Below are 27,614 nucleotides of genomic sequence, written 5' to 3' on the forward strand. Positions count from 1 at the left end.
TGAAGGCTGTGTGTGCACTGAGTAGTGGGGGTTGAAAACTGAAAGAAGGGGCCATGGTGGAAGGTTTTGTCTACACTTCAGGTTCCTAAAACCCTTGAAATTCCCAAGGAGTGGAAGACCAGTGGCTTGTTGCCCTTACCGACCCCCCGCCCCCCACCCCTCAGATGGGCTAGTGAGGTGACTGTTCAGTGCATAGTTTCAGGGTGTCACTGGAAAGACCAGGCAGTTAGGTGGACCTCTGAGGTGGGGTCCTGGGGGTGCAGCTGAGCTTCTGGGGAGCAGGGTGGGGAATGTGGAAGCCCCTTCCCCAACCTCTCCCCCATCTGGCTGCTCCTGCACTGAGTCACTCCACAAATGACTGAAGGTACACAGGAACGGCAGAAGTGTGTCAGGGCGCCCCATCTCCAGCTAGTGTGAGGATCAAGTTAATGGATCACAGCGGGGGTCAGCCCCACATGTTCTGAGGACAGCTGACTACAGCGTGAAGGCCGTGGGTACAAAGCCTGGTGTGGAGCGGGCCTTGTGAGCAGTGAGCGGCCGTGGGATGGCTGTCCCTCCCCCTCACACGTCCGTGGTACCTGCCTCAGCTCTTCTGAGTGGGCACCCTGTGGCAGATTGGCATCCTTTCCAGGGTTGGGAGCAAGTACCTGCTGGGAAGGCCCACATCACGAGCCGACTGTGAGCTGAGTGCCAAATGCGCATCTTGACCGGCTGGGCACCCAGAACCATGCTTCATTAACCTCTGACCAGCAGAGCAGGGACTAATCCTCCATCTTGCTGAGATGGCAGAGGAGAATGGGCCACCTTGACCCCCACAGCAGCAACCTCACAACCCCACCAACCTCCTGGGCTACCTCAGCTCCCCTCCCTTCACCCCGCAACTTCACACACTGACCCTGCACTCAGCCTGTCCCAGCCTCCTCCCACTACTGAAAACAATGGACCCATTCCCAGAGGACTGCTCTGGGCTTCACCCCTCTCAAGGAAGTCCACACCCCTTCCTGGGAAACCATTTTAATTCACTCTGAATGGCAGAATGGGAGACGCAGAGCCGGGCCCAAAGCACGGCGCTTCAGCCCTGCCCGGTCTCCCTCTGGCTCTGAACAGGTTCACAGCAGCTCTAGGAGGCACCAGGCCTCCAAAAACAGCAGAGCAGTTACCCCAAAGATGGATAGGCATGGGAGGTGGTGGGGGCTCTGTGTCCAGGGCGGGGGTGGCATGGGAGCAGAATGGAGTTGCAGGGAAGCTCACAGAGGCTCCAGCCAGGGAGACCTTTGTCTAGAGGCTATTGTAAGGCTAGCATGGGCAGAGGAGGGAGTTGCCAAGAGCACTGAGGTCCAGCCAGCAAGCCCTGGAGAGGGACAGACACTGGGGCAGAGGCCACTATGGACAGCAGCTGACTCAGGCTAGGTCTCGCGAGACCTTGCGAACGTGCCATCCATGCAGCTCAGGCCTTCGCCAAGTACAAAGGCCTCTCACAGGCCAGAAATCTGGGCCAGAGCTCCAGGCGCAGGCTGCCCAGCCACTGCCTCCAGGTGTAAGGCCAGAATGGTGAGGGGTCCCGCCTCCTTCAGTTAGTTCAGTGGCAGTTCTGACAGCTGGGGTGGCAAGGAATCCCATTGACCCGACAGCGGCAGCCCCCACTGGTGTCCCCTGGGCCCTAAGAGACAGAGAGATGGGGACGTCAAGCCCAAACCCGGCACACCTGCCCCTCTGTGCCATGACTCCAAGGTCCTCCCCCAAGGGTATACCGCCTTGTCCTGGCTGCCTGGAAGGAGCCCCCATGGGGCCCTTCCTGGGCCTCTGCAGCCCCCAGCTGCAGAGTTTCAGCCTCCCTGGCCAAGAGCAGAACAGAGGAGCCTTGCCTCGCGTGTGTTAAAAGCTGTGAGCTGTACGTTACAGGCAGCCAGTTGCATCTGGCTTATGGCCTGTAGTTTCCCAAGCTCCCGCTAAGGCCAAGCCCAGCTTGCTGTTCTGGGGGACTTACACCGGGGCCCCAGCGTGGGCCCTTGGTGACCCAGCAGATCTCTGTGTGGCACACGGTGCAGCGGATCCAGTCGCAGCCGTCCTTTTTCTGCACCACAATCTGGCACTGCGGGCAGTGCATGGCCTCGCCCTGCTGCAGCATCACCTGGGGCGAGGCAGGTGCTGAGCAGGCCCACTGCGTGGGAGCAGTGTGGGCCTGCTGGGTTTACAGCCAGCTCCCCACTCCCACCATCTTCCTGGCCGACTCCCATCTCCCAGTGTGAGTGTAGCCAGGGGGGCCCCCGCCTCCAGGAAGCACGAATCCAGCCCTTCCTAAGCCCCGGCTCTCAGAGCCCCATGCCCACAGCCCCGCCTCACCCTCAGCATCTCTGTCGTTTGCCGGGCAGCCATGTCATTCTGAGCCCGAAGGGCCAGGTCGTCCTGATACTCCTTGCAGTTCATGCGCTCGTGGATGGCCTGTGGGGGTGAGGGGCTCTGGGTGAGAAGCTTCCCCAGAGAAGTGGTACTCACTAAACACTGTTGAAGATGAACTATACAACTTGTGGCTGGGGACAGGAGGGAAAAACAGGAGAGCAAGGGAGAAAGTGACATTGTCCAAAAAGAAATGTACTTACTACCTGACTGGTATAACTGTAACTCTATGTAAATCACCTTTATAGTGGCAATGTTTAAGAAGTTAAAAAGAACCAGGAATCTGTGGCTCACACCTATAATCCTAGCTACTCAGGAGGCTGAGATCTGAGGATCACGGTTCAAAGCCCAGGCAGGAAAATCCATGAGACTCTTATCTCCAATTAACCACCAGAAAACCAGAAGTGGCGCTGTGGCTCAAATGGTTGAGTGCTAGCTGAAGAGCTCAGGAACAGCACCCAGGGCCAGAGTTCAAGCCCCATGATCAATTTAAAAAAGAAAAAAAAAGGAAGCTGGGAAAGGAGGGGTGCAGGGCAGGTTGGGACACTCACTACATAGCCCAGGCTGGCCCAATCTCAGTCACTGTGCAGAAGAGAGCACAGAGAGCTGCAAGCAGGGAGTGGGAGGAGGGGGAGGACGGGGAGGGGGGGCGGAGTGGGGGGGGGGGAGGGCTGCTCCTGAGCTGTGGCTCCCAAGGGCACAAGCGAGAAGGCCTGGGGAGGACCAGCAGGGCGGTCTGGGTTTGAGGTCAGAGCTCAGTTCAGATCAGGATTGTGGTATGGTTTGGGGCCAGGCCTCCATGGGGAGCCAGAGCCTGGACACAGGCTGAGATCGGGGCTGGGGTCCAGTCTGGGACCTGGACAGGGGTATTGCTCAATGGGGACTAGAATTCAGTGGATGGCTAGGGCTAGAGTTGGACTCTCCACGGCCAAGTCTTGGTCCAGGTTCAGAGCTCAGGATGGGGCTGAATTAGTGTTGCGATCTGAGTCAGCCTGTGTAGAGCGAGGCTCCTGCAGGGGCCAGGCCCCTCGCTGATAGCAACTGCGGTCAGGGCCCCCTTCCCAGGGGAAGGAGCGGAAGTGCGGTGAGCTGGCAGGAGGAGGGTGTGAGGCAGTGGGCCCCGCCCACCTTGCAGAGCAGGCAGTTGACATGGAAGCACACCGGGCAGGTGAACTCGTTGACATCGTCCTCAAAGAAACACCAGCCCCTGCAGTCAGGGGTCTTGCAGTGGTAGCTGAAGGCGCTGCGGGTCTCTGCCAGGGAGACGCTGAGGTCCAGGAAGCGCTGGTAGTCCTCAGGGGACAGGAGCTGCCACGGATATACATGCTCTATTCATTCACACTCAGAACCCCCACAGCCCAGCTTGTGCCAGCAAGTAGCAGCCCCCTGCAAGCCTAGTCCCCAAATTCTACCCTGCCCACACTAAGCTCTTCACCCAACTTTCCCAGGCTTAAAAATGCCGCCCAGAGGGCTGGGAATGTGGTCTAGTGGTAAAGTGCTCGTCTCGTAAACATGAAGCCCTGGGTTCAATTCCCAAGCACCACATATATAGAAAAAAGCTGGAAGTGGAGCTGTGGCTCAAGTGGCAGAGTGCTAGCCTTGAGCAAAAAGAAGCTAGGGACAGTGCTCAGGCCCTGAGTCCAAGCCCCAGGACTGACAACAAAAAAAAAAGGAAAAAAAAATGCCACCCAGAAGGTCTGGGAATGTGTCCTAGTGGTAGAGTGCTTGCCTCACATACATGAAGCCCTGGGTTCAATTCCTCAGCACCACATATATAGAAAACGGCCAGAAGTGGCGCTGTGGCTCAAGTGGTAGAGTGCCAGCCTTGAGGAAAAAGAAGCCAGGGACAGTGCCCATGCCCTGAATTCAATCCCCAGGACTGGCAAAAAAATAAAATTAAATTAAAAGTGCCACCCCAGAAAGCCTAAGGCTCTGAAGGTGAGGGAGGTGACTGCAATGCCTGGACTGTGCACTTCAAAATGGTTCAAAAGGGGCTAGGTGTAGTGGTGCATGCATGTAATCCCAGCTAGTTGGAGAGCTGTGGTAGGTGGATCAAGATCTCAGGACAGCCTGGATAAAAACTTAAGACTCTTAGAAACAGAGTTCTGGCTCAAGTGGTAGAACACCAGCCTTAAGCAAAAGGCTCAGGGACAGCACCCAGGCTCTGAGTTCAAGCACCAGGACAGGAACAAAACAAAACAAACCAACAGAAGATCCTGAAAGGCAAACTGAAAGCAAAAAGGATCACTTGCCTAGCAGGTATGAGGCCCTGAGCTCAATCCCACTACCAACAACACAATAAAAAACCCAAGGTGATTAAATGTTATGCGCATCTGACCACAACAGAAGGAAAATGGAAAACATTACAATGAATAACGTGAGTGGTGTGGTTAAATCAGCACCTGGACATGTGCACTCGGAGAGGGCAATGCTGTGGTAGAGACGGCACTGCTATCTCAGCCGCTCCTGGACGTCAGCCGAGGAGGCGACAAGCAGGCTCCCCCAAGCACCGCTGACGCGGGGTGACCTCAGCAAAGGCTCTGCAGCGCACTCGCCTGTCCCCCTCCACCCTGCCAGGGCTCGGGTCAGCTCCTCCGGCTCCTCGGGCTCCGCAGCCCTCAATCGCCCATGGCGATGCCCCTAAGCAGAGACGGATTCCCCGGCAGCCCGAGGCCTGTGACAAGCACTGAGAACAGAGGGAATGTCCTCAGGGGTGTCTCAGGCCACAGCAAGCACACCTCAGGTGGCCAGAGCTGTCCCGCTCAGAGGCCCCAGGGACTAAAGTGGGGCTGCTCTGATGTCACAGTGAGTCCTCCTTCTTTTCCCTGGGCCCAGCCCTGCTTCACCTCCAGGAAACGCTTGGGGATGTTTGGGGAGGAGAAACAAAGTCAAAGAAGAGATGCAGGAGTGATAGGGAGAACCTGGGGCCTTGTGTACACATCTGGGTGTTCTTTCCAAAGCAGGCCATCTCTAGCCCCTGGCTCCATGTTTTGGCCAGAGAGCTCAACATGTCCAGTTCTGGAAAGGCTTGTTTCAAACTATGATCCTCAGATCTCAACCTCCTAAAGTAGCTAGAACTACAGGCAGGAGCCACCAGTACCCGGCTGTCCTGGTTACTTTTGGAACAATGTGTCTTGCTTCCTGTCCAGGAGCATGCCTGAATATTGATCTGCTGATTTTAGCTTTCTCATCTTTGTAACTTGGATGAGAGGCAGGTGCCACTGTACCCAGATATCAGTTAAGATCTTACAAAATTTTCCCTCCACGGCTGGGAATGTGGCTTTGCCATAGAGTACTTGCCCAGCATGCATGAAACCCTGGGTTCCTTCCATTCCTCAGCACCACATAAACAGAAAAGGCCAGAAGTGGCACTCTAGCTCAAGTGGTAGAGTGCTAACCTTGAGCAAAAAGAAGCCAGGGACAGTGCTCAGGCCCTGAGTCCAAACCCCAGGACTGGCTAAATAAATCAATCAATCAATCCCTAGGCTGGCCTTAATCCATGAGCCTGCTGAGTAGCTAGGACTACAGGTGTGAGCCCTCTGTACCGTCCTTACTGTCTTCTACTTCAATCTTAAAACAGGAACTACAACCTTGACTGTGCTAGCTTCTCACTTAGGTCATGTAAAGGGAAAGTTTTAGTCAGTAGGTTTCTACTACTTCTCAACTCCTGTCCTGCTCGGGCCCAACACCCGCGCGGCAAGGCTCTTCATGGAATATGTCTGCTATGTGAGGCCCAGGCCCCAGCCAGTGCTGCCGGCCAGCTCCCGGCCTGCAGGACGCCCTCCCTCCCCTCCCCGCCCTTACCGCCCGGATCTCCCTCTCCAGCAGCTTGCCAGGACAGGAGTAGGTGCTGTCAATGAAGGGGCAGGAGACCTCAGCCTCCTGGCTGTTGCGAATGGTGCCCTGCAGGCACTCCCTGCGGGGGGAAGGTGGGAGCTAGGCTCGGGCTGGCGTCCAGGAACTCCACTCACCGCGCACAGCCTGACCCAGGGCCCTTCCTCAAGTGCTCCCGGTTTGGCTACTCTTCAATTCCCCCTTTCCCATGCCACTCGCCGCCCATCACCAACCCATCACCGAGAGCACCACTTCTGGGCACCCAGGGTCTCAAGCAGGCCCCCTCCCGCCTCCATGTACCATACAGGCCCGTGGTTGTGGGGCTTACAGGGCCTTCCCACCACTGGGAGGGGAGCCCGGCCCCCCAGCACCTTTCCCAGCCCAGGGGTGGGAGAGCTCCGTGGGAGGCCCATGGGGGCCAGCTGCCCAGCAGCCAAGGGCAGAGGCCCAATGCCATGCACAGACCGGGCAGCAAGGGGTGGAGGGAGGGTGGCAGCTTGGACCCTGAAGGCTGAAGCGTCCCTCCTGCTGAACCGTGTCAACCAATAAGAAGGGTGCTGCAAGGCCCCGCCCACGCCCCTCCCGGCACAGGGGGTAGGGCGAGCGCACCTGCAGAAGGTGTGCAGACACTCCCGCAGCACCACGGCCTCGCCCGGCGCCAGCGCCGAGTAGCACACCGGGCACTCGGCGGGCTCGGTGTTCAGCACCAGGCTCCGCTGCTCGAGCTGGACGTGCTGCTGGTAGTTCCCCTCCTGCTGCTGCTGCTTCCGCTGGGCACATGGGCGGGGCCGCGGGGTGGGTCAGGGTCTGGGGTGGTGGGGGGGGGGCAGGGGTGGAGGGGTGGGGAGGGACGCTCAAACACAGAGCTGGGTGTTGGGCAGGCAGTTGGGGAGGCCAAGGGGCAGGAGGGGGTCCAGGCTGGAGCTACGGCAGGGTCAGCCAGGAGAGGGCAAGGCCGAGGCCGGGTTCTGAGGGGCGGGGAGGTGAGGCACAGGGTGGAGCCAGAATGGGAAGGGCCAAGCCAGCCCAGAGCTGGGCCACTGATGCCGCTAGGCATGGAGTCAAAGTGAGGGTTGCTGCATGGGTAACACTTGGGGCCGTCACCCCAGGAAGGGGGGGGGGGGGTGAGGAACCAGGTCACAGGAAGGCAGGGAGGAGCCCATGCTAGAGATGGCCTTGGGGTAAGAGTGGGGTCCCAAGTGAAGTGTCACTAGGTAGAAAAGGAGCAAGGTCACAGACAACAGGGGTGAGGTCAGGGTCACAGCTAGGGTGTTGACAGCCAGGAACAGGAGGGAGGGAAGGGAGGGATTAAAGGCAGGAGCAGAGATGCAGCCCACATGGGGCAGAGTAAGTAAAGAACCTGGAGGGCACGGCACATGCCCAGGGTGACCGCAGAGAGGGTGGCAGCTAGCAGTGTGCTCAGAGGGGCAAGGCAGTGGTAGGGGCGTGGCGGGTGCAGGGGCCTCCCGCTCCCGGCTGTCCCAGGACGGGCACCCACCTGCTGGTACTGGCGCAGCGCTTCCTCCTCACCAGCCAGTCGCGCCCGCTCCTCGTCGTCCGGCTGGTAGGATGCGGGGACCTGGTAGGCCTCGGGCCGTGCCCTGCAGCACATCTCGCAGCCGGGTCTCGTGGGCTTGTTGATGAAGGTGCACCCCGGGCACTGCCAGCCCACCTGGAGGCAAGGGGGCTGTGAGTGGAGTGGCGGACAGGCTGGTCTAGGCAGGTGGGTCAGGGGATGCAGAAGGCGAACACTTACCGGCAGGGGCTCTGCCCCTGGCCGTCCTGCTTCCTGAGGGGCTCCGGGCTTGGGAAGGCCAGGCTCCCGAGGACCGCGGGGCTGCAGCGTGAGATCCTTGAAGCCCAGATCTGTGGAAGCAGGCAAGGAGGGGTGGATCCGTGTCCACACTGGAGCGGCCAGGCTGGGCCCTCCTTGCGATCCTCCCTTCCTTCCTGGGCTAGCTCCAGCCTGTCCTGCCAGGTGGGCACCCTGGATCCCGAGGGACCAGCCCTCGTGCACCCACCGCTGTGCTTGTGCACAGCTCTTCCCCGAGCCACCTGAAGGACGGACACTACTACACTGAGGTAGGCCTGATCAAACACAGACTTGCTCCATCCATGAGGGCACTCCTGCCAAAAAGCAAGGAAGCAGGTAGGTGCCAGTGACTCACGCCTGTAATCCTAGCTGTTCAGGAGGCTGAGATCTGAGGTACAAGGTTCAAAGCCAGCTGGAGTAGGAAAGTCTGTGAGACTCTTCTCTCCAGTTAACCACCAAAAGGCCATAAATGGAGCTGTGGCTCAAGTAGTAGAGCACCAGCCTTGAGTGAAAAAGCTAAGGGGCAGTGCCTGAATTCAATCCTCAGTATCCACACACACACACTTTTTTTTTTTAATATAAAGTAAGTAGCTGGGTGCCAGTGACTCACACCTATAATCCTAGCTACTCAGGAGACTGAGATCTGAAGATTGCAGTTCAAAGCCAGCCTAGGCAGAAAAGTCTGTGCGACTCTTGTTTCCAATTAACCACCAGAAAACCGTAAGTGGTGCTGTGGCTTAAGTGGTAGAGTGCTAGCTTTGAGCTGAAGAGCTCAGGGACAGTGCCCAGACCCTGAGTTCAAGCCCCATGACTGACAAAAAAAAAGGAAGTGCGAGAACTTTGAAGTCAGCTCAGGAGTCAAAGGACCAAAGGAGACCCAAGATAAGAAGGCTGCGATTTAATTCCTGAATGCCATGTTGCTAGCCACTGACTGTACTAGACTACTGGCAAAACCAAAATAAGCAAGTGTGCCACCTTTGTGGACATTTCCTGTACTGCAGAGGCGTAGGTGGTAACATAAGAAAATGATCTGGTTTTTTTGCGGGGGGAGGGAGGTATGGTGTCTAGTCATGGAGCTTCTCGGGGCCTGTGCGCTGTCCTTGAACTTTTTTGGTCAAGGCGAGCACTCTATTACTATTCGAGCCAGCCACAGCACCACTTCCAGTTTTCTGGTGGTTATGTAGATAAGAATTTCACAGACTTTACTGCCTAGGCTGGCTTCGAACCTCAACCTTCAGATCTCAGACTCCTGAGTAGCTAGGATTATAGGTGTGAGCCACCAGCGCCTGGTAACACTTATTCTTCTTTGTTTGCTGGTCCTGGGGCTTGAACTCAGAGCCTAGGCGCTGTTCTTGAGTCAGTACTCTACCACTTGAGCCACAGTGCCACTTCCAGCTTTTTCTGAGTGGTTTATTGGAGACAGTCTCACAGACTTTCCTGCCTGGGCTGTCTTTGAACAGTGATCCTCAGATCTCGGCCTCCTGAGTAGCTGGGATTACAGGTGTGAGCCACCAGCGCCCTGGCTGAGACCCTCCTTTTAAGGGAAATCTACACCAAAGCATTTTCTAGGTGAGGACACAGAACGACTTGTAAATCATTTTGTACAAAGAGAATGATAAAGCAAGCCAATGTTAACATTGGAGAATGCATGTTGAAGGGTGCACGGGAACGCTGCACCGTTCTTGGTATGCTCCTTAAACTTTTCTACAGCTCTGAAATATTGCAAAAGTAACACATTTAGAATGAACGCTAGTCCTAATTAGCCTCACACGCAATTTCTGCATAGAGAAAACAGGCACACAGACAGGAAGGAGCTTGCCCAGGGTCACACAGCTGGTGACTTGGGACAGCAGGGTTCGTCGAGGCCCAATACCATGCCAGCTGTTGTCCAACTGCCCCCCTAACGCCCGTGTCCTGTGTTCCCCACAGGCAGTACCCGCACCCCGCCGGGGACACACAGGGCTACCGGGCCAGGGCCTCACCTTCCAGCATCCGGAGCTGCCGCTGCCGCTGCAGCTCCTGGGGGTTGAGGGAGGTGTTGCAGGCCGACAGCAGGTACAGGTAGGCGCTATCCCCGTTCCGCCGCACCCCATGGGAATGCAGGGTCTCCTGGTCTCGTGCCAGCCGTTGCCCAATCACCCACTGCTGCAGGGTGGGTGGAAAGCCGTAGTCCAGGAAGACCTGGGGGGGGGGACACCCCGAGAGGGAGAGTAGGAATTGGAAGCCAGAGAGAGAGAAGACACCAGCAAAACAGGAACACCCCCACGTCAGCACCCTCACTCACCATGTCCTTGAGGGAGGCCACGGTCATGTCTGGCCGTACAGTGAGCCAGATTGTCACAGTGTGCATCTGGGCGTCTTCCACGCTCACGCTAAGCCTGCAGGGAAGGCAGGCCCAAGGCTCTGGCCATGCGAAGAGCTTTTCTTGCATGCATGCACAAGCATGTGCATGCCCAGCCCCGGTCAGGGGAGGGTCTCCCTGGACTCCTGTACCCCTCAGCTGCCTCCTCTATCTAACCACTGCCCCCTCCCCTCGCCCGCTCACACTTTTAGAATAAACCGGGCTCAGTGCACACAGGCCCCAAGCCGTCTCCCACCACCTCTCAGCCAAGCCACCGGCAGAGGCCACAGCCTCAAGCCAAGGCCCCGCAGTGTCCCCGGAGTGCATTAAAGTCAGTGAATCTGCTCAACCACCCCAAGAAGTGGGACTGTACCCCTTTACTACAAACACATGCACGCTACCTGACTGCTAGCATATGCCGTAACTTGGAGGCAGGATTTAAATCCAAGTAGTGGTATTCCAAAGTGCTCTTTTACTTCTTCGCAGTGATGAAATCAAACCCAGAGAATCCCCCATGTGAGGAGGTGGTTCACCACTGAGCTGCAGCCCAGCCTGATATTTCAAGCACCCACTTTGTGTGTGTGTATGTGTGTGTGTGTGTGTGTGTGTGTGTATGTGTGTGCCGGTATTGGGACTTGCACTTAGGGCCTAGGTACTATACCTTATTAACCACTGCCTCATCACACATCTTTAGAAGACCAAAACCAAGAAAAGGAAGAGTCTTGATGCAAAAACAGAACTGACCCCAAAGGAAACAGATCTAGGGTAGGGAACTGGATGGAGACACAGAGAATGACAGGTGAATCTCTTTGATGAGGATCTATGCAAAAACTCTCAATAAAATTCTTGCACACTGAATTCACCAACATGTTAAAAAGATCATAGCCAGGGGCTGGGGATATGGCCTAGTGGCAAGAGTGCCTGCCTCATATACATGAGGCCCTGGGTTCGATTCCCCAGCACCACATATACAGAAAATGGCCAGAAGTGGCGCTGTGGCTCAAGTGGCAGAGTGCTAGCTTTGAGCAAGAAGAAGCCAGGGACAGTGCTCAGGCCCTGAGTCCAGTCCCCAGGACTGGCAAAAAAAAAAAGAAGATCATAGCCAGGCACTGGTGGCTCATGCCTGTAATCCTAGCTACTCAAGAGGCTGAGATCTGAGGATCGCAGTTCAAAGCCAGCCTGGGTAGGAAAGTCTATGAGACTCCTATCTCCAATTAACCACTAGAAAACTGGAAGTGGAGCTAGGAATCAAAGTGGTAGTCTTGAGCAAACAGAAGATCAGGGGCAGCGTCTAGGCCTTAAGCTGGACAACTGGGGCCTCCTGCTGGCCAGGGCCTCTCAGAAGGCAGTTCTCAGGTAGGACCCAAACTTCTGCCCATGTTGCTGGTTCACAAGCCACACTTGGAAGCAGCAAGGCACAGGCTGCTATTATCCACACGGTGGGTAGCAGTTCACCTTGCAGAGCAAACTACTGTACCATCTGCAAGTGAACTGGGAGAACTTTCAAGAAAAGTCAATGAAGGCTAGGCCTCAGGGCTGGGAATGTGGCTTAGTGGTAGAGTGCTCACCTAGCATGCATGAAGCCTTGGGTTCCATTCCTCAGTACCACATACACAAAAAAAGCCAGAAGTGGGCACTGTGGCTCAAGTGGCAGAGTGCTAGCCTTGAGCAGAAAGAAGCCAGGGACAGTGCTTAGGCCCTGAGTCTAAGCGCTAGGACTGGCAAAAAAAAAAAAAAAAGAACGAAAAAGAAAAGGCTAGGCCTGGCCACACACATCTGGAAGAAGTCCCCTGTATCCATTCTCCCTCCTTTCCTTTGTCAAGTACAGCCTCTGAGTTCTAGCTGGATGCCTGGCTGGCTTTCACAGCCCCCATTCAAACGGAGCACGGTTGTGAGAGGAAGATCAAGTCTGTAAGCATTGTACAGAAGTATGGGAACTTCTGAGCTATGTTCTTAAGTGTCTTCCCAGCTGGTACCAGTGGCTCACACCTGTAAGCCTAGCTACTCAAAAGGCTGAGATCTAAGGATTATGGTTCCAAGCAAGGCCAGGCAAGGGAGCCAGAAATGGAGGTGTGGCTCAAGTGGTAGAACACTAGCTTTGAGCAGAAAAGCTCAGGAACAGTGCCCAGGCCCTGAGTTCAAGCCCCAGGACTGACAATACACACACACACACACACACACACACGTCTTCCCTTCCTTCTGATGGAACGGCCACAGCTGGAGCGGCCATCTTCAACCACGCAGCTGTCCTCAGAACAGGGGCCATGAATGGCAGAATAATAAGATGGGAGATGGGAGAAAGAGGAGCCTCCACTGGATCTGTTCATTCAGTTATTTTTTTTCCTGCCCCACATCTTAAAATACCTCCTAAGCAGACAGTTTTATCCCATTTTAAAAATGAGAAAATGAACTGAAATGGAAAAAACAAAAACAAACAACTATCCTGTATCTCATAATTGTTTAGTGACAGAACTGGAGTTTGAAGCCCTATCTTCTGACTACAACTTGCCAGCGAAGCCATGGGTTCGATCCCCCCAGCACTGCACAAGCAAAACAACACGGGCTGCCCACAAGGTCCCTGCCAGCCGTGTGTTCCTCACCTGATGTCCTGAGTCAGGGAGACCTCGGGCTTCAGTTGTACCCGCAGGGGCACCCGCTGCTCTGCTAGCCAGATGGCACATTTCACAGCTGCTTGCTCATCTCCGCCGGCCACTGCCCGGGCCAGGCTCAGGGCCATCTCCTCCGCTGAAAACCAGCACAGAAGCAGTGAGCACCGGGTTTGCTTTGGGGGAAGTCAGAGTGAGGGGTGACAGATGAGGCAGCCCTCTGTCTCCCTGGTGAGCTCCATGTCCTGCACCTAGATTAAAAGCCCCTTTCGCTGAGAGGCCTTCTCTTACACTCCCCACTGTCCTCCACCCCAGGCTCATTTGCTTCCATTTGTCCTTCACATTCAGAGTCCCCCAGACTTCCCACTCATTTATATGACAAAATAAACACAGCTCCTACTGTGTGCCACTCACTGTCCCAGAAACTGGGCTTAGATAGATAAAGCCCCTCAAACTCCCCATTCAGTGCAGGAGACAGAAAAGAGGAAGTTTAACAAGAGAAATTAGAGCGATCCAAGCTGGAAATAAAGAAAGAAACAGGTGCCTGGTGCTGGTGGCTCACACCTGCAACTGTAGCTACTTAGGAGGCTGAGATTTGAGGATCCAAGTTTGAAGCAAGCCTGGGCAAGAAGGTCTCTGAGATTCTTATCTCCAATTAACCACCGTTTATTTAAAAAAAGGCTAGGCCTTGGTGGCTCACTCCTGTAATCCTAGCTGAGATCTAGAGACTGAGATCTGAGGACTGAGTTTCAACCCAGGCTGGGCAGGAAAGTCCATGAGAATCTTATCTCTAACGACTAAAAAGCCAGAAATAGAGCTGTAGCTCAAAGTGGTAGAGCCCTAGCCGTGAGCACAAAAGTTGAGGGATAGCACCCAGCCCCAGAGTTTAAGCTCCAGATCCAGCACACACACACAAAGAAGCCAGCGTGAGCACACGCCTGTAACCCTAGCTACTCAGGAGGCTGAGATCTGAGGATCGAGGTTCAAAGCTAGCAGCTGCAGGAAAGGCTGTCTCTTAACTCCAATTAACCATCAGAAAACGGGAAGTGGTGCTGTGGCTCAAGTAGTTGAGCTCTTGCCTTGAACTTAAGAGCTCAGGGACAGCACCCAGGCCCAGAGTTCAAACCCCATGACCGACCAAAAAAAAAAAAAAAAAAAGGAAAGGATGAATTAAAGCAAGGAAGAGAGGAAGAAGGGAAGGAAGGAAGAAAATAAATAAATAAGGGTTTCTGGGAAGAGCTCACACAGGCTGAGAGCTGAAGGAGGCGGGCCTTGCAGGCCTCCCAGGGTTCTGGGCTTGATTCTGAGAGATCCATTTCCAGTAGTCAATCCAGTGACACCACATGAATGTTCTACTCTGTTCTATGGTGCCAAGGACAGAGGCAAGAACCTCTGATACTCAAATGCACTCAGATCTGTCTCCCCACCAGCCCAGGAGGTCCCCAGTTCGGGGTCCTGTGTCCTCTGGGAGTGACCCACCCAGCCCCCGTGCAGACCCGGCGCCCCCAGAGGAAGGAGGGAGAGCCCACTTTCCGCTAGCCCGCCTCCGGCCGGCGCCCACCTTTCTTTGTCTTCTCGTCCATCTGCGCTGGCTGCGCCCATCCCCCCGGGGGGCTGCGGCTCCGGGAGAAGGCCACCTCCGGGTCACCTGAGGGCGCGCGGCCGGGAGTGACTCAGCCCCGGCCCGCGGTCCCCAGCGCGGGCCCAGCACCCTCCGTGCCCCGGAATCCGGGGCAGCAGCCGGGCGGCATCACACCACCCGGGACCCAGGTGGCATAGGGAAAAGGCCAGGGCCCTGCGTGGGACGGGACAGGCGGGGTGGGGAGCGGAGGGACGGCCCGACGCCACGCGGCGGGGTGCACGGGGGTCCCCGCGGCGTCCCGAGGCCCGGGCTCCGGGAAGGCCCGGGTCATTCCGAAGAGAAAGCGAAAGTACCGGCCCCGGAAGTGAGGAAGGGGGGGGCCGGAAAACTCTCCTCATCGGGACCCCCACCCCTCCCGCAGGCGCCCGGCGGCCCCGGAGCCACCGGCCTCCACGCGGCCTCCCGGAGGCCCCACCCCGGCCTCCCGTGGACCACCCACTCCCGGGCCCGCTCACCCGCCGCGCCGCGCCCCAGTGGGAGGGCGGGCCTGGAGGACCGGAAGGCGCGGGGCAGACGGAGGGGCGGAGCCTTCGTGTGGGCGGGGATTGAGGCTCGGGGCGGGGTCTTGCTAGGGCGGGGCTTGTAGTGGGGCGGGATCTGGGCTAGGGCGGGGTTTGTGATGGGGTTGGAGGGGCCGTGAGGACCCACAGATGGCCTTCTGCTGCTGAGGACAAGTTAAACATCCTACTGGAAGCCGGGAGCCAGTGGCTCACTTCTTTTTTTTTTTTTTTTTTTGCCAGTCCTGGGCCTTGGACTCAGGGCCAGAGCACTGCCACTTGAGCCACAGCGCCACTTCTGGCCTTTTTTTTTTTTCTGTATATGTGGTGCTGGGGAATTGAACCCAGGGCCTCATGTATACAAGGCAAGCACTCTTGCCACTAGGCCATATCCCCAGCCCAATGGCTCACTTCTTGCAATCCTAGCTGAGATCTGAGCATTGGGGTTCAAAGCCAGCCTGGGCAGGAAAGTCTGTAAGACTCTTACTCCCAATTAACCGTCAGAAAGTCGCAAGTGGTGCTGTGGTTCAAAATGGTACAGCTCAAGGTTTGAACAGAAAAAGCTCAGAGACAATGCCCAGGCCTGAATCCAATCCCCTCAAACAACAGAAAAAGGAAAAAGAGAGAATGAGGAAACAAGGCTCTGATTATGATCTGCTCAAGGCTACTCTATTGGGATAGGGAGTTTGGGGTACTGGGATTTGAACTCTGGGCTTCGAGCTTCTTAGGCAAGCACACTACCTCTTGAAAGGTTTGTTGTCTTTTTTTTTCCAGTTGTGAGGCTTGAACTCAGAGCCTAAACACTGTCCCTGGCTTCTTTTTGCTCAAAGCTAGCATTCTACAACTTGAGCGTCACTTCCCACTTTTTCTGATTTTGTGGTGATAAGGAATCAAACAAGTACTCTGCCACTAAGCCACATTCCCAGTGCACTTGAAAGCTTTTTGAACTTAGGGCCTATGTAAACTAGGGCTCTACCGCTTGAGTCACATCTGTTTTTGCTGGTTATTTCGGTGGACTTTGGTTATTTTGCCCTAGCTATCTTCAAATTGTGATTCTTTGGATCTGAGCCTCTGGATTCCAGCCATGAACCATCTGGCCTGCCTCCTCTTCTTTCTCTTTCCTTGACAGGCATGAGGGTACCCAGTATCTCAAGGCTTTCTTCTTGCTAGAGAGGCACTTTCCCACTTGAGCATGCCTCCATTCCAACACTTTGCTGGTTAATTAGAGATGGAGCCTCTCAAGACTTTTCTGTCTAGACTGGCTTCAAACTGTAAACTTCTAGGTCTCAGCTTTCTGAGTAGCTGGGCTTATCAGCATAAACCACTAGTGACCAGCTTTTTCAAGACAGGGTGGCATTACTGTAGCCACCTGGCCTGAAACTTGTGATCCTCTTGCAATTAAAATGTAACACCATGCCTAGCCTCCAGTGTGTGTGTGTGTGTGTGTGTGTGTGTGTGTGTACGACCTACTCCTATGGCTTAAACTCTGGGACTGGCACTGACCCTGAGCTTTTGCAACTCAAGGCTAGTATTCTGTCACTGAAGCCATACTTCCACTTCCAGCTCTTTGGTGGTTAATTGGAGATGAGAGTCTTAAGGACTTCCCTGCCTGGGCTGGCTTTGAACTTCAAGCCTCAGATCTCTCCTAGGATTATAGATATGAGCCACCAGCACTCAGCCAGTGTGAGTGTATTTTAAAGGCCACATATTTTTAGCAACTCCTATCAAAAGTCTGTTTTACTGCCTGCTGAGGTGAGCTATGGGACATGCTGTTATTTGCTGTTGCAATGCAAGCACACATTTGAAACCTGTGGATCACTTCATGACTTCATGGAGTCGGGGCTGAGCCCCTGGAGGATGCCACAGGCAGAGTGAATTAGTAGGAGCACATACCCCTTGCTGGTGATTGTGACCCATCCTGGTGTGTGTGGAGAAGGCTGCATCACTTCTAGGGGAGCGTCTCCCATCCTAGGGAAGAGCTCTGAGAATGGCAGCACTGAGTGGTTTTTGCAAGGTTAAGCTGGGCATTGCTTGTTCTGGATGTTTAAACTCCCTTGTCTTGAGTTAAGCACTATTATCACAGCTCTTACTGATGAAGAATCAGAGGCAAAGTGATTACGAACCTTGCTGATGGTCCAACAGCTAAGTGCATGCTGGAGGCAAGGATTTAGTTCTAAGCAGCCTAACTCCATGGTGTTAAGTTCTCAACTACAGCAAGGCCACTCTCCTTCAACTAACGTAACATATGGTACTTCTCTCACTGTGTACCAGCTCTCTCCAATGACAACAGAGCCAAGCATGGAAGAAGCTAGGAGACTGGACATTTTGGTCCAATTGGCTCTGTGAGTTGAATCAACCATTCCACCCCGGTCACTAAAGTCTAACCCATTCACTGACTTTTTGCTTTGTGCAAGACAGATCTTTTGCTTACACCACTTGCTTGTCTCCATGCCTTAAGCACACAAGGCAAGTGCTCTATCACTGATATGCTCCCAACCCTTCTTTTCTCAGAAAGGTACCCCCACCTCAGACCCCATTACATCTAGAAGAAACAGGGAGTGTGCTGGAAGATCAAAAGGGCTGTGGGGAATCTGTTGTCATAAACCTCTCAACAGAGGTTGAGACATGTCTGGCCTTCATTGTGGGGTTAGGGTTGAAGACAGAAAAAAAAAAACTGGCACGAGATGATCAGGGAAGGTAAAGGAAATCTCATCGAGAAACCAAAGTATTTGTTACTCTTTACTAGGCACAATGTGAAAATATACATTCTCGATTACCAAACCATAGAATTGACAGTGGTCCTGGACCCTGAATGTCCCCAGAACAAGTGTCTATGTGGACCCAGGAGTGGACAGGCCTGGACCCCCATTCCAAACCATGCCCTGAGTCAGATGAGTAGTCTCATGTTGGATTCTTGTCCTTCCAGCCCACATTCTTGGCTTGGCCTGCAAGGAGATTCTTTTATTGTTTTTGTGCTGGTCCTGGGGCTGGAATTCAGGGCTTGGGTGCTGTCTCTGAGCTTTTTTCTCTCAAGGCTAGCACTCTATCACTTAAGCCACAGCTCCACTTCCAGCTTTTGGTGGTTAAGTGGAGATAAGTCTCATGGAATTTCTTGCCCTGGCTGGCTTCAAACCTTGATCCTCAGATCTCAGCCTCCTAAATAGCTAGAATTACAGCCATGAACTCCCAGTACAGGCTGAAACTCTTGTTTTCTTACAGTGCTGGAAATCCAGGGCTTTTCATACGCTAGACAAGCACTCTACACCCCTCAACCCAAGGAGGCTTTTTTTTCTTTCTTGGCAGCATAGGGGGTTTGAACTTAGGACACTGAAGCTGCTAGGCAAGTGCTCTCCTATGTGAAGCATGCCCTCAGCTCCAAAGAAAGTCTTTTTTTGTGTGTTTTTGCTAGTCCTGGGCTTGAACTCAGGGCCTGGGCCCTGTCCCTGAGCCTCTTTGTGCTCAAGGTTAGCACTCTGCCACTTGAGCCATAGCACCACTTCCAGTTTTTTCTGAGTAGTGTATTAGGGATAAGAGTCTTGCGGACTTTTCTGCCGGAGCTGGCTTCGAACCACAATCCTCAAATCTCAGCCTCCTGAGTAGCTAGGATTACAGGCATGAGCACCGGTGCCCAGCTCCAAAGAAAAGTCTTGATGGGAGGCCAGAGCTGAAGGAGCCCAGTTCCGGCCTGACCCAGGTTCACAGTGTTGAGTTGCAGGGTCAGGCCTGCAGCCTTTGGCACAGAGCTGTTCCCAGATCCCAGGCAGCCAGATTGTCAGGAGAGGCCTGCCCTGTGGTCAGCAGGGCTGGCACAGCACAAGTGAACAGTGACCCTGGTATGGCGTGTGCCCAGCCAGACTTGTGGGCACATGCCCGCTTAGCTCCACCAGCCGGGAGTCCTGCCTCCCTTGCTTACTGTGGCTTTCCCAGCACACAGAGCAAGCCAGGCACACACGCACACACAAAGCATCCCAGCTGACATGTGGATGGAAGTGCACGGGTGTGCCCACAGCACACCTGCTCCTCCTCTCCCCCCACCCCTCCCACAAGGCACTTAAGTTTGGTTCATTGCAAAGGGGCAAGAGGAAGCTGGGAGACCCCCACATTCAGCCTGCTGTTTGAAGCTGAGAGTCTACTAGAGCGGCCCTAGCCGTAGAGACTCAGCTCCCCGTCGCCCCCTTCCTCCTCCTCAACCTCCTCCAGCCCTGGTCCGTCGCCGGGGACCACCTGGTCGGCCTCGCGGCGGCGGGGTCGGGAAGGGACTGAGGGGAGGGGGTCCCCTCGCAGCCAGGGGTGCAGCAGGATGCTGGAGGCCGGGAGCCGCTCTGCTGGCTCCCGCCGCAGGAGGCAGCGGACCAGGCAGCGCGCTGGGGCGGACAGGTCCTCGGGCAGCGCGAAGGCCCCGCGCCGGATCTTGCCAAAAAGCAGCACGGGCTCCGTGTCTTGGAAGGGGTAGTGGCCGGCCAGCATGGTGAAGAGCGCCACGCCCAGGCTCCAGATATCCGCCGCCTTGCCGGAGTAGGATGTCCTGGAGCTGAGGATCTCAGGTCCCACGTAGGCCGGACACGCGTGCTTGTCCCGCAGAGAGTCATCCGGGCCGGTCAGCACGCAGGCGTCGTCCAGGTTCTCCAGGACCAGCCGGGTCCTGGGGCAGACACAGAGGCGTCAAGTCCCCAGTGGAGTCCCCACGCCACCCTCCACGCCATCCCCTACGCTGGGACCCGCGACCATGCAACAGGGAAGGGCCAGTCCCGGGCCGCTACACGGTGGATCCTGTCTCAGACAAGGAAGCCCGGGGCTCCGAGAGGCCAAATCATTTCTCAGGCCCACGGGGCAATTAGTAAGATTCCCAAGGGAGCACACTTCCCTGCAAGGGGCTGCAGGGGTTAAGTTTCTCTTGCACACTCAGTGCCCTGGTGGCTGATTAACAGGGGAGGAAACAGGATGGGTGCCAAACATAGCAGGGTCCTGCCTGAAAAGGTCCAAATAACAACACTGTGGCCCAGTGTTTATGGCCTCTGGGTACCTGCCCCGGGGCTAAGCTCAGTTCCTGGCTCATTTCCTTCACCCTGGCTACAGCCAGTATGCAGGACATGTTGGCACAGATCCAGGGCACCGGCCTGGTCTCCACCCCCAGAGCCAAGGCTGCAAACCAATTGTCATTCTCAGGCTCCCATTTCCTGTTTGGTTCAAAGAGAAGCCAGAAATAGTGACTTCAGCCAGGCTCCTGTGACTGCTAGTCAGCCTGTAATTCTGGCTACTCAGGAGGCTGAGAGCTGGGCATGAAAATTCAAAGCCAGCCTGGGCAGAAAAGTCTGTGAGACTCTTATCTCCAACTAAGCAGCAAAAAGCCAGAAGTGAAGGCATAGTTCAAGCAGCAGAGTGCTAGCCTTGAGCAAAATAAGCCAAGTGAGAAGGCAAGGCTCTGAGCTCAAGCCCCCAGTACCAGAACACATGTAAAAATTAATTTTGTTTTATTTTTCATTTTTATTTTTGCAGTGTTGGTGCTCCAACCACAGACCTTCCTTATGCTAAGCAAGCACTCCACCACGGAGCTATACCTCCTGTCCCAGAGTACATATTTTAATGAAAAAAATTCCAGTTTTCAAGATGTTGGTAGCTAATGTCAATTTTTAAAAAACCGATGCCAGGCACCAGTGGCTCACACCTGTAATCCTAACTACTCAGGAGGCCAAGATGTGAGGATTACAATTCAAAGCCAGCCTGGGCAGGAAAGTCCATGAGACTTTTATCTCCAATTAGCTATCAGAAAACAGGAAGTGGGACTGTGGCTCAAAGTGGTAGAGCTCCAGCCTTGAGCAAAAGAGCTCAGGGACAGTGCTCAGGTCCTGAATTCAAGCCCCTCAATTAATAAAAAAAAAAAAAAAGGAAGGAAGGGAGGGAGGGAGGAAAGGAGGGAGGGAGGGAGGGAGGGAGGGAGGGAGGGAGGAAGGAAGGAAGGAAGGAAGGCATGCTTGCAGGGGAAAAAGAAAAGCCTGCATACCCTACTGTTTGCAACTTCTACTTCATTTTTTCTAGTGCTAGCAAGGGGTGGGAGATGACAGAACCCAGAGCTGCTGCTTCTTCTTCTTCTTCTTTTTTTTTCTTCCCAGTCCTGGGCTTGAACTCAGAGCTGGGGCACTGTCCCTGAGCTTCTTTTGCTCACAGCTAGCACTCTACCACTTGAGCCATGGTGCTACTTCCGGCTTTTCCTGTTTATGTGTTACTAAGGAATTGAACCCAGGGCTTCTCGCATGCTAAGCAACACTCTACCACTAAGCCACATTCCCAGCCCCCCCAGAGCATCCTAAAGGCAACACACTCTCCCACTGAATCACATCCCCAGCCCGGCAACATCTCCTGTAAACAACCCACAGAGCACTCCTGATGTGCCCACTGCTCGAAGCACCACTTCCTAAGTGCCTCCTGGTATTGCACAAATGCTGACAGCTTGGGGAAACTGAGTCTCCACTACAAGGCAGGTAATGTCACTGGACAAGACAAAACAGCAGGTGAGAAGCAGCAGCAGGATTTAAACCGGGCTGCAGCTGGAGCTGAAGCTCTATAGATAGAACAATTCCTAGCAATGTGCAGGACCCTGGGTTCAATCCTGACCACCATAACAAATAAATAACAAATACAGGCAGTTCTGTCTCCACAGCCTCCTTTCAGTCAAGTCTTCCAACTAATAGCTTGGAGAGCCCAGAAAACATGCTAAAGCCTACGCATACCACCTTAAAAAACAAATTGGGCTGGGAAGGTGGCTTAGTGGTAGAGTGCTTGCCTCACATGCATGAAGCCCTAGGTTTGATTCCTCAGTACCACATGCACAAGAGAAGCCAGATGTGGTGCTGTGGCTCAAGTAGTAGGGTGCTAGCCTTGAGCTAAAGAAGCTCAGGGACAGTGACCAGGCTCTGAGTTCAAGCCCCAGGACTGGCAAAAACAAACAAACAAATAAAAAACCAAAACCACACAAATTGTCCATTCTATTTCTTACTGAGAGACACCAGTGGTCTTGATGGAAAATATAGAAGGGGCTTGGGGGTGTGGCTTGAGTGGTAGAGTACCCGCCTGCTATGCACACTTGAGGCCCTGAGTTCAACACCCAATATGACAGTCTTCCTCCTCCCCCTCACCCCCCACTCCCCTCCCCCGTCTCCCAAAAAGGAGAGGGAAATCGAAATTCAGCCTTTGGCACACATCAGGGTACAGTAAGTGCTCTAGGCAGGATGGATAGCCTGGAGGTTATTGGGTGAAAGTTAAGAAGAAACAGGATGTTTAATGAGCCTCTAAGTTCCTTCCCCTCACCCCCAGCTCAAGGTAGATATTACAAAAGAACGTTTAAGAATTTTACAAGCCAGGTGTGCACACTGCCCTTCAATCCTGACTTGATTCGAATCAGGAAGAATGATCTCAGATTGAGGACATAATTATTATTATTGGTAGAACCAATAAGAAAATAAATAAATAAAATAATAAAACAAGTAATAATAAAGGCCCTTTAAGTGACTCTTGATTGCTAGGCAGCTATGGCTGAGCCATGGCTCCACCAAAGGATTATGAACTAAAGAACTTTCCGTGGCAGCCACCACATGGCCCTCATGATGAGGACTAATGACACATTAAGGACACATCACTTGAGTCTCTTAGTGTAAAGTGATGAGAAGGGCCTCTTGATTCTGTGGTATTCTTTGTGTGTGTATGAGAGAGAGAGTCAGTGCAGAGGCTTGGACTCAGGGCCCGGGCATTGTCCCTTAGCTTTTTCACTTAAGGCTGGTGCTCTGCCACTTGTTTGTTTGTTTGTTTGTTTTTTGGCCAGTCCTGGGCCTTGGACTAGGACTCAGGGCTTGAGCACTGTCCCTGGCTTCTTCCCGCTCAAGGCTAGCACTCTGCCACCTGAGCCACAGCGCCCCTTCTGGCTGTTTTCCATATATGTGGTGCTGGGGAATCGAACCGAGAGCTTCATGTGTAGGAGGCAAGCACTCTTGCCACTAGGCCATATTCCCAGCCCGTGCTCTACCACTTGAACCACAGCTCACCTTCTGGCTTTTTATTGGTTAATTGGAAATAAGGATCTCTTGGACTTTCCTACCTGGGCTGGCTTCGAACTGTGATCCTCAGAGCTCAGCTAGGATTACAGGTATGAGCCACCTGCAATGCCCAGCTTGTGGTATTCTTTTTTTTTTTTTCTTTCTTTCTTTCTTTCTTTTGGTGCTGAGGATGGAACCTAGGGCCTGGTGCATGAATATGCAAATATGCTACCACTGACCTATATCCTCAGACCTCCAACTTCTTTTGATATTTTTGCCAAAAAAAACCCCCAAAACATCCTAGCCTCCAATCTACAGAGCACGTCAGTCCAATCAAATTGAAGACTCTCCCATGACCAGGTACTGATGAGTACTCTTTGAAAGGATCAAGGCCAGGTGACTCTCCGCTGAGTCACACCCCCAGCCCAGCGCACCTTCCTAGGTACTCTAGAGGTGGCATTTTGAGACTAGCCCTGGCATAAACTGAGGAGCCCCCCCTGGGCCTCAGTTTCCCCACCTCACCCATCTCCTGGGTGCATCCCACGGTCTTGGAGGCGGCACTCACCTCTCCCAGTTGGCGAAGACGAAGCGCCGCAGCTTGAGGTCGCGCAGGACCAGACCGTGCTGGTGGCAGTGCGCCACGGTGGCGGCCATCTGACGGAAGAGCGCCGCGGCCTCGGGCTCGGGAATGCGGCGGCGCCTGCGCACCAGGCTGTGCATGTCCCCACAGGTCCGAGAGAAAAAGATGTAGAGCCGAGGGCCCAGCAGGACCTCCACAGGCCGGGCCACAAGCTCGCTGGGGGGCAGCTGCACGTAGGGCTCCAGCACCGCCCGGGCCTCGCAGACCGGGTACACCTGTGGGCAGAGCCCAAGATGAGCGCCACTAGGGGCCGGGGGAGCCCACTGGCCTAGTAAACAGGTACCGCCACCCCTCTAGGCACTGAGCACTTTCGCCTGCCCACCCAACCCTGACATCAGCACTGCAAAGGCCGGTGAGGGAGGCTGAGAGGCCAGAGGGTCACCAGCAGCTCAGCTGGGCCTTGGAACTCTGGGCCCTTCTTCCTCTGTGCTTTACTGCTACCCTCTCCCAGGCCTGAAGCTGCAAATGATTTCATACAGGAAAACAACCCTCAAAGCAGAGAGATCCAGGTCAGACATGGGGTGTGCTTATCAGGCCCATCTGTAGTTCCAGCACTTAGAAGGCTGAGGCTAGAGGATTGCAAGAACGAGGCCAGCCTAGACAACACCGCCAGACTCTGCCTATAAATGAAGGAGTGTGCTGGGCACCCGTGGCTCACACTTCTAATCCTAGCTATTCAGGAGGCTGAGCTCTGAGAATCGCGGTTGGAAGCCAGCCTGGGCAGAAAAGTCCATGAGACTCTTATCTCCAATAAACTACTCAGAAAAAGTTGGAAGTGGTATCATGACTCAACTCAGGGGATAGAGCACTAGACTAGAGCACAAAGAGGCTCCAGGACAGTGCCCAGGCCCTGAGTTCAAGCCCCACGACTGACAAAAAAAAAAAAAAAAAAAGGAATGAATTGGGCTGGGAATGTGGCTTAGCAGTAGAGTGCTCGCCTAGCATGCATGAAGCCCTGGATTCGATTCCTCAGCACCACATAAACAGAAAAAGTTGGAAGTGGCGCTGCGGCTCAAGTGGTAGAGTGCTAGCTTTGATCAAAGGCAGCTAAAGGACAGTGCTCAGGCCCTAGTTCAAGCCCCAGGACTGACACAAGAGAGGGAGAGAAAGAGACAGAGATCTACAAAGCTACCCTCTCTCAATGTTACACTAACCACCCTTTCACTCACCCAGCCAGCTCACACTCAGCCCACTTGTGCCAGCCACAGGCAGCTAACTGGATTGACAACGGTGGGTCCTACTCTCCTTTGTGAGGATGGTGGGGCTGAGATTCCCAAAGCACCAGGTGCTCAGTCCCTTGGGGCTTTGTATAGTTCCCTTTCCCCTCCCTGGAGCTCCCTTCTCCCACTTCTACCTGGCCAACTGTGCCTCCGCCTTTGCCGGCACCCCCTTAAACACTAACATCCCCCCTGTGTCTCCCAGGGCGGTTGCCATGCTGCAGGCTGCGTGGATAAGCTGCCCTGGAGCTGGGCACAGGCCTGCTTCACCGCCTTGGCTGCAGCCCAGCTGAGGACTTACTAGCTGCTTCCCCAATGCACACATCAGTAAAGGAATACTGCTTCTGCACCCCAGCAATCCTCTGGTGCCCAGACTCTTTGCAGCCCCCTGGGATGCTCCAGGAGCGAGTCCCCAGGACATACCTTGCAGGTGTACTCCAGGCCTGTGGGGTGGTGCAGGGCCCGGTAGGCCCGCCCACCCTCCTCAGGCTCCAGGAGGACATATGGGCCTACCCGGGAGGCAGGGGCTGCTGCAGGTGCACCGTCTGGAGCAGATGCTGGGCTCAGGGGCAGCGGGCAGGTTGGCAGCTCAGGCTGGGGCCCGCTCCGAGCTCGTTTCCGGGTAGGACAATCAGCATCTAAGTCCTCACTGGACTCCAACCCCTTCTTTCTGTCGCAGGGATCTGCTGGGGTAGCCAGAGGGGTGGCTCGCATCTAGAAAGAAGGGATGAAAAGCATTATGGGAGGCAGTGAGTTGCTCCACTCTTCCCCTCTGGGAAGACCTTCCACCAAACAGTGGGAGCAATAACGGGGCCTGTAGATGGGGATTCCTGGGTTCTAATCCCAGCTTTGGCTCTTCCTTGGATAGGTGTGAAAGTTCTCTCACCTTCCTGCCCAGGTTTTTGTGAAGTGGGAACAGGATGTGACACTCACAGGATTTGGGGAGCAGAGGCTCACACACCTGTAATCCCAGCTACAGAGGGGGCACAGATTCAGAGGACTGGGGTTCAGCCAGCGACCTCCCCTGGCCCGCCTTCGCTGCCAGGCCCCTCTTGTGGGAGCAGAAACGGTGGCAGGGGTGTTTGGGGGTCACAGAAACTGGGGAAAGAGCCCCTGAGACTGGGAAAGGGCGAGCCACGGGAAGGAGGTTGAGGCGGACAGCAGGGGAGCTGCACACCCTGAAAGCTGAAGGTGCACCCCACGCCGTCTGCAGAAACGCACTACCCGCGCGCACAGTACCCACACACACCGGGCAGCCCCGAGGCCCCGCGCAGCCGCGCTCCGCTCCCGGCGCGCCCGCCCTACAGGTGTCCCCGCAGCACCCAACGCCGCCACCGGGCGCCCAGCCCTTCCCACCACCGCCGAGCCCCGCGCCCACCACCACCCCGACTTCTCCCCCGCAGCGACCCCGACACTGTACCCGCTCGCACACGGGCCCTGCACAACCCGCAAAGCCCCGCGCTCACGAGGCCCTTCCGCACCGCCCTCCGCCCCCCCCGCCCCCCCCCCCCGCCCCGCGCCACCGCGCCCTACCGGGCGCAAGCTTCCCCGCTCGAGCAGACCCCACAGCGGCCCCGCGGCAGCACCCGAAGCCAGGAAGGACGCGGGCTCCCCGCCCAGGGGGACCCCGTGGCCGAGAGTGAGCCGAGTGCGGCACTCGGACGCCCGGGAGTCCCCGAGCTGCCCTCGGGCCCGGCCGCCCCCTCCAGCCCGCCGGACCCCGCAGGTGCGCGCTGCTGCCCTCCGGCCGGGTACCTCGTCCTGCCGCCCCGCGCGGGTCCCGGCGCCGCCCGGGACCAGAGCCGCCTGGACACCGGCAGGGGGAACGCCGTCCGCTCGGCGCCCTCCGATCTCGTGCCTCAGGTCCAGGTCGCGCCCCGCAGACACGTGCAACACCTCCGCCGCTTAAGCTGCAAGTGTGCCCGGGCGCGCCGCGAGCCCGGCTCCGGCTCCGAGCCCGGGTGATGCAAACCTGAGCTAATCCGACGCCGCCCGCCTCCCCGCGGCGCCGGATTGCACCATCCCCACCCCTGTGGCCCGCCCGCCTGTCCCCGCCCCTCCGGCCCGCCTGTCCCCGCCCCCCTGGCCCATCTGTCTCCACCCCTCCAGCCCGCCTGTCCCCGCCCCCTGGACCGCCTGTCCCCGCCCCTCCGGCCCGCCTGTCCCCGCCCCCCTGGCCCATCTGTCTCCACCCCTCCAGCCCGCCTGTCCCCGCCCCCCTGGCCCGCCTGTCCCCACCCCTCCGGCCCGCCTGTCCCCGCCCCTCCAGCCCGCCTGTCCCCGCCCCCCTGGACTGCCTGTCTCCGCCCCTCCGGCCCGCCCACCTGGGCTCCGCCCCTCCGGCCTGCCCACCGGGTCCCCGCCCCTCCGGCCAGCCCCGGCCTCCACAGCGAGGTCCGCCCACAGCCCCACGAGGAGCTGGCCAGCCAGGGGTCTGATCACCAAGCTTTCCTGAACGGGGCTGGAGGTTGCGATGCAAACTGCGATCCCTAACTCCCTGTCACCTTGGGGGAAAAAAATGTTTACTTTCTAGGCCTCCGTTTCCCCGTCTATAAAGTGGAAAGAACACGCTTCCTTCTTAGGCGTGTGTGTGTGTGTGT

At 55.7% G+C, this 27,614-nt stretch overlaps 2 protein-coding genes across 3 annotated transcripts; both read right to left on the minus strand.

Annotated features, from left to right (window-relative positions):
- Positions 1-998: 998 nt before the first annotated feature.
- Positions 999-15,119, minus strand: Rbck1 (RANBP2-type and C3HC4-type zinc finger containing 1). 2 transcript variants are annotated; one of them, XM_048348951.1, is made up of 13 exons: positions 15,089-15,119; positions 14,553-14,639; positions 12,986-13,130; positions 10,329-10,422; positions 10,027-10,225; positions 7,988-8,097; positions 7,730-7,903; positions 6,841-7,001; positions 6,202-6,313; positions 3,526-3,705; positions 2,344-2,442; positions 1,988-2,131; positions 999-1,660 (listed from the first exon to the last, which is right to left on the minus strand). In XM_048348951.1, exons 2-13 carry the CDS (start codon positions 14,572-14,574, stop codon positions 1,580-1,582), a joined length of 1,521 nt encoding a protein of 506 aa, XP_048204908.1. In that variant the 5' UTR covers positions 14,575-14,639; positions 15,089-15,119; the 3' UTR covers positions 999-1,579. The 2 variants fall into 2 exon arrangements, with proteins under 2 accessions (XP_048204908.1, XP_048204909.1); XM_048348952.1 differs by lacking the exons at positions 6,202-6,313; positions 15,089-15,119 and having other exon boundaries at positions 6,841-7,038; positions 14,553-15,004.
- Positions 15,120-19,013: 3,894 nt separating this feature from the next.
- On the minus strand, positions 19,014-26,969 carry Trib3 (tribbles pseudokinase 3). Its single transcript, XM_048347445.1, has 5 exons — positions 26,770-26,969; positions 25,438-25,728; positions 23,723-24,012; positions 19,257-19,772; positions 19,014-19,220 (listed from the first exon to the last, which is right to left on the minus strand). The coding sequence occupies exons 2-4, from the start codon at positions 25,726-25,728 to the stop codon at positions 19,274-19,276; spliced, it is 1,080 nt and encodes a 359-aa protein (XP_048203402.1). The 5' UTR covers positions 26,770-26,969; the 3' UTR covers positions 19,014-19,220; positions 19,257-19,273.
- Positions 26,970-27,614: the final 645 nt, after the last annotated feature.

Source organism: Perognathus longimembris, chromosome 6 (assembly GCF_023159225.1).
Source record: "Perognathus longimembris pacificus isolate PPM17 chromosome 6, ASM2315922v1, whole genome shotgun sequence".
Classification (NCBI taxonomy): domain Eukaryota; kingdom Metazoa; phylum Chordata; class Mammalia; order Rodentia; family Heteromyidae; genus Perognathus; species Perognathus longimembris.

What these genes read in the sequence shown, in the direction of transcription:
- Rbck1 (XM_048348951.1), bottom strand. Translation starts at nt 14,574, where the DNA reads ATGGACGAGAAGACAAAGAAAG. An exon ending in GGACGAGAAGACAAAGAAAG is followed by an intron (nt 13,131 to 14,552) that starts GTGGGCGCCGGC and finishes GCTGGTTTTCAG; the next exon opens with CGGAGGAGATGGCCCTGAGC. An exon ending in TCAACTGCCTGCTCTGCAAG is followed by an intron (nt 2,443 to 3,525) that starts GTGGGCGGGGCC and finishes TCACCCCCACAG; the next exon opens with GCCATCCACGAGCGCATGAA.
- Trib3 (XM_048347445.1), bottom strand. Translation starts at nt 25,728, where the DNA reads ATGCGAGCCACCCCTCTGGCTACCCCAGCAGATCCCTGCGACAGAAAG. An exon ending in GCCTGGAGTACACCTGCAAG is followed by an intron (nt 24,013 to 25,437) that starts GTATGTCCTGGG and finishes CTCTGCCCACAG; the next exon opens with GTGTACCCGGTCTGCGAGGC. An exon ending in GTCTTCGCCAACTGGGAGAG is followed by an intron (nt 19,773 to 23,722) that starts GTGAGTGCCGCC and finishes TGTCTGCCCCAG; the next exon opens with GACCCGGCTGGTCCTGGAGA.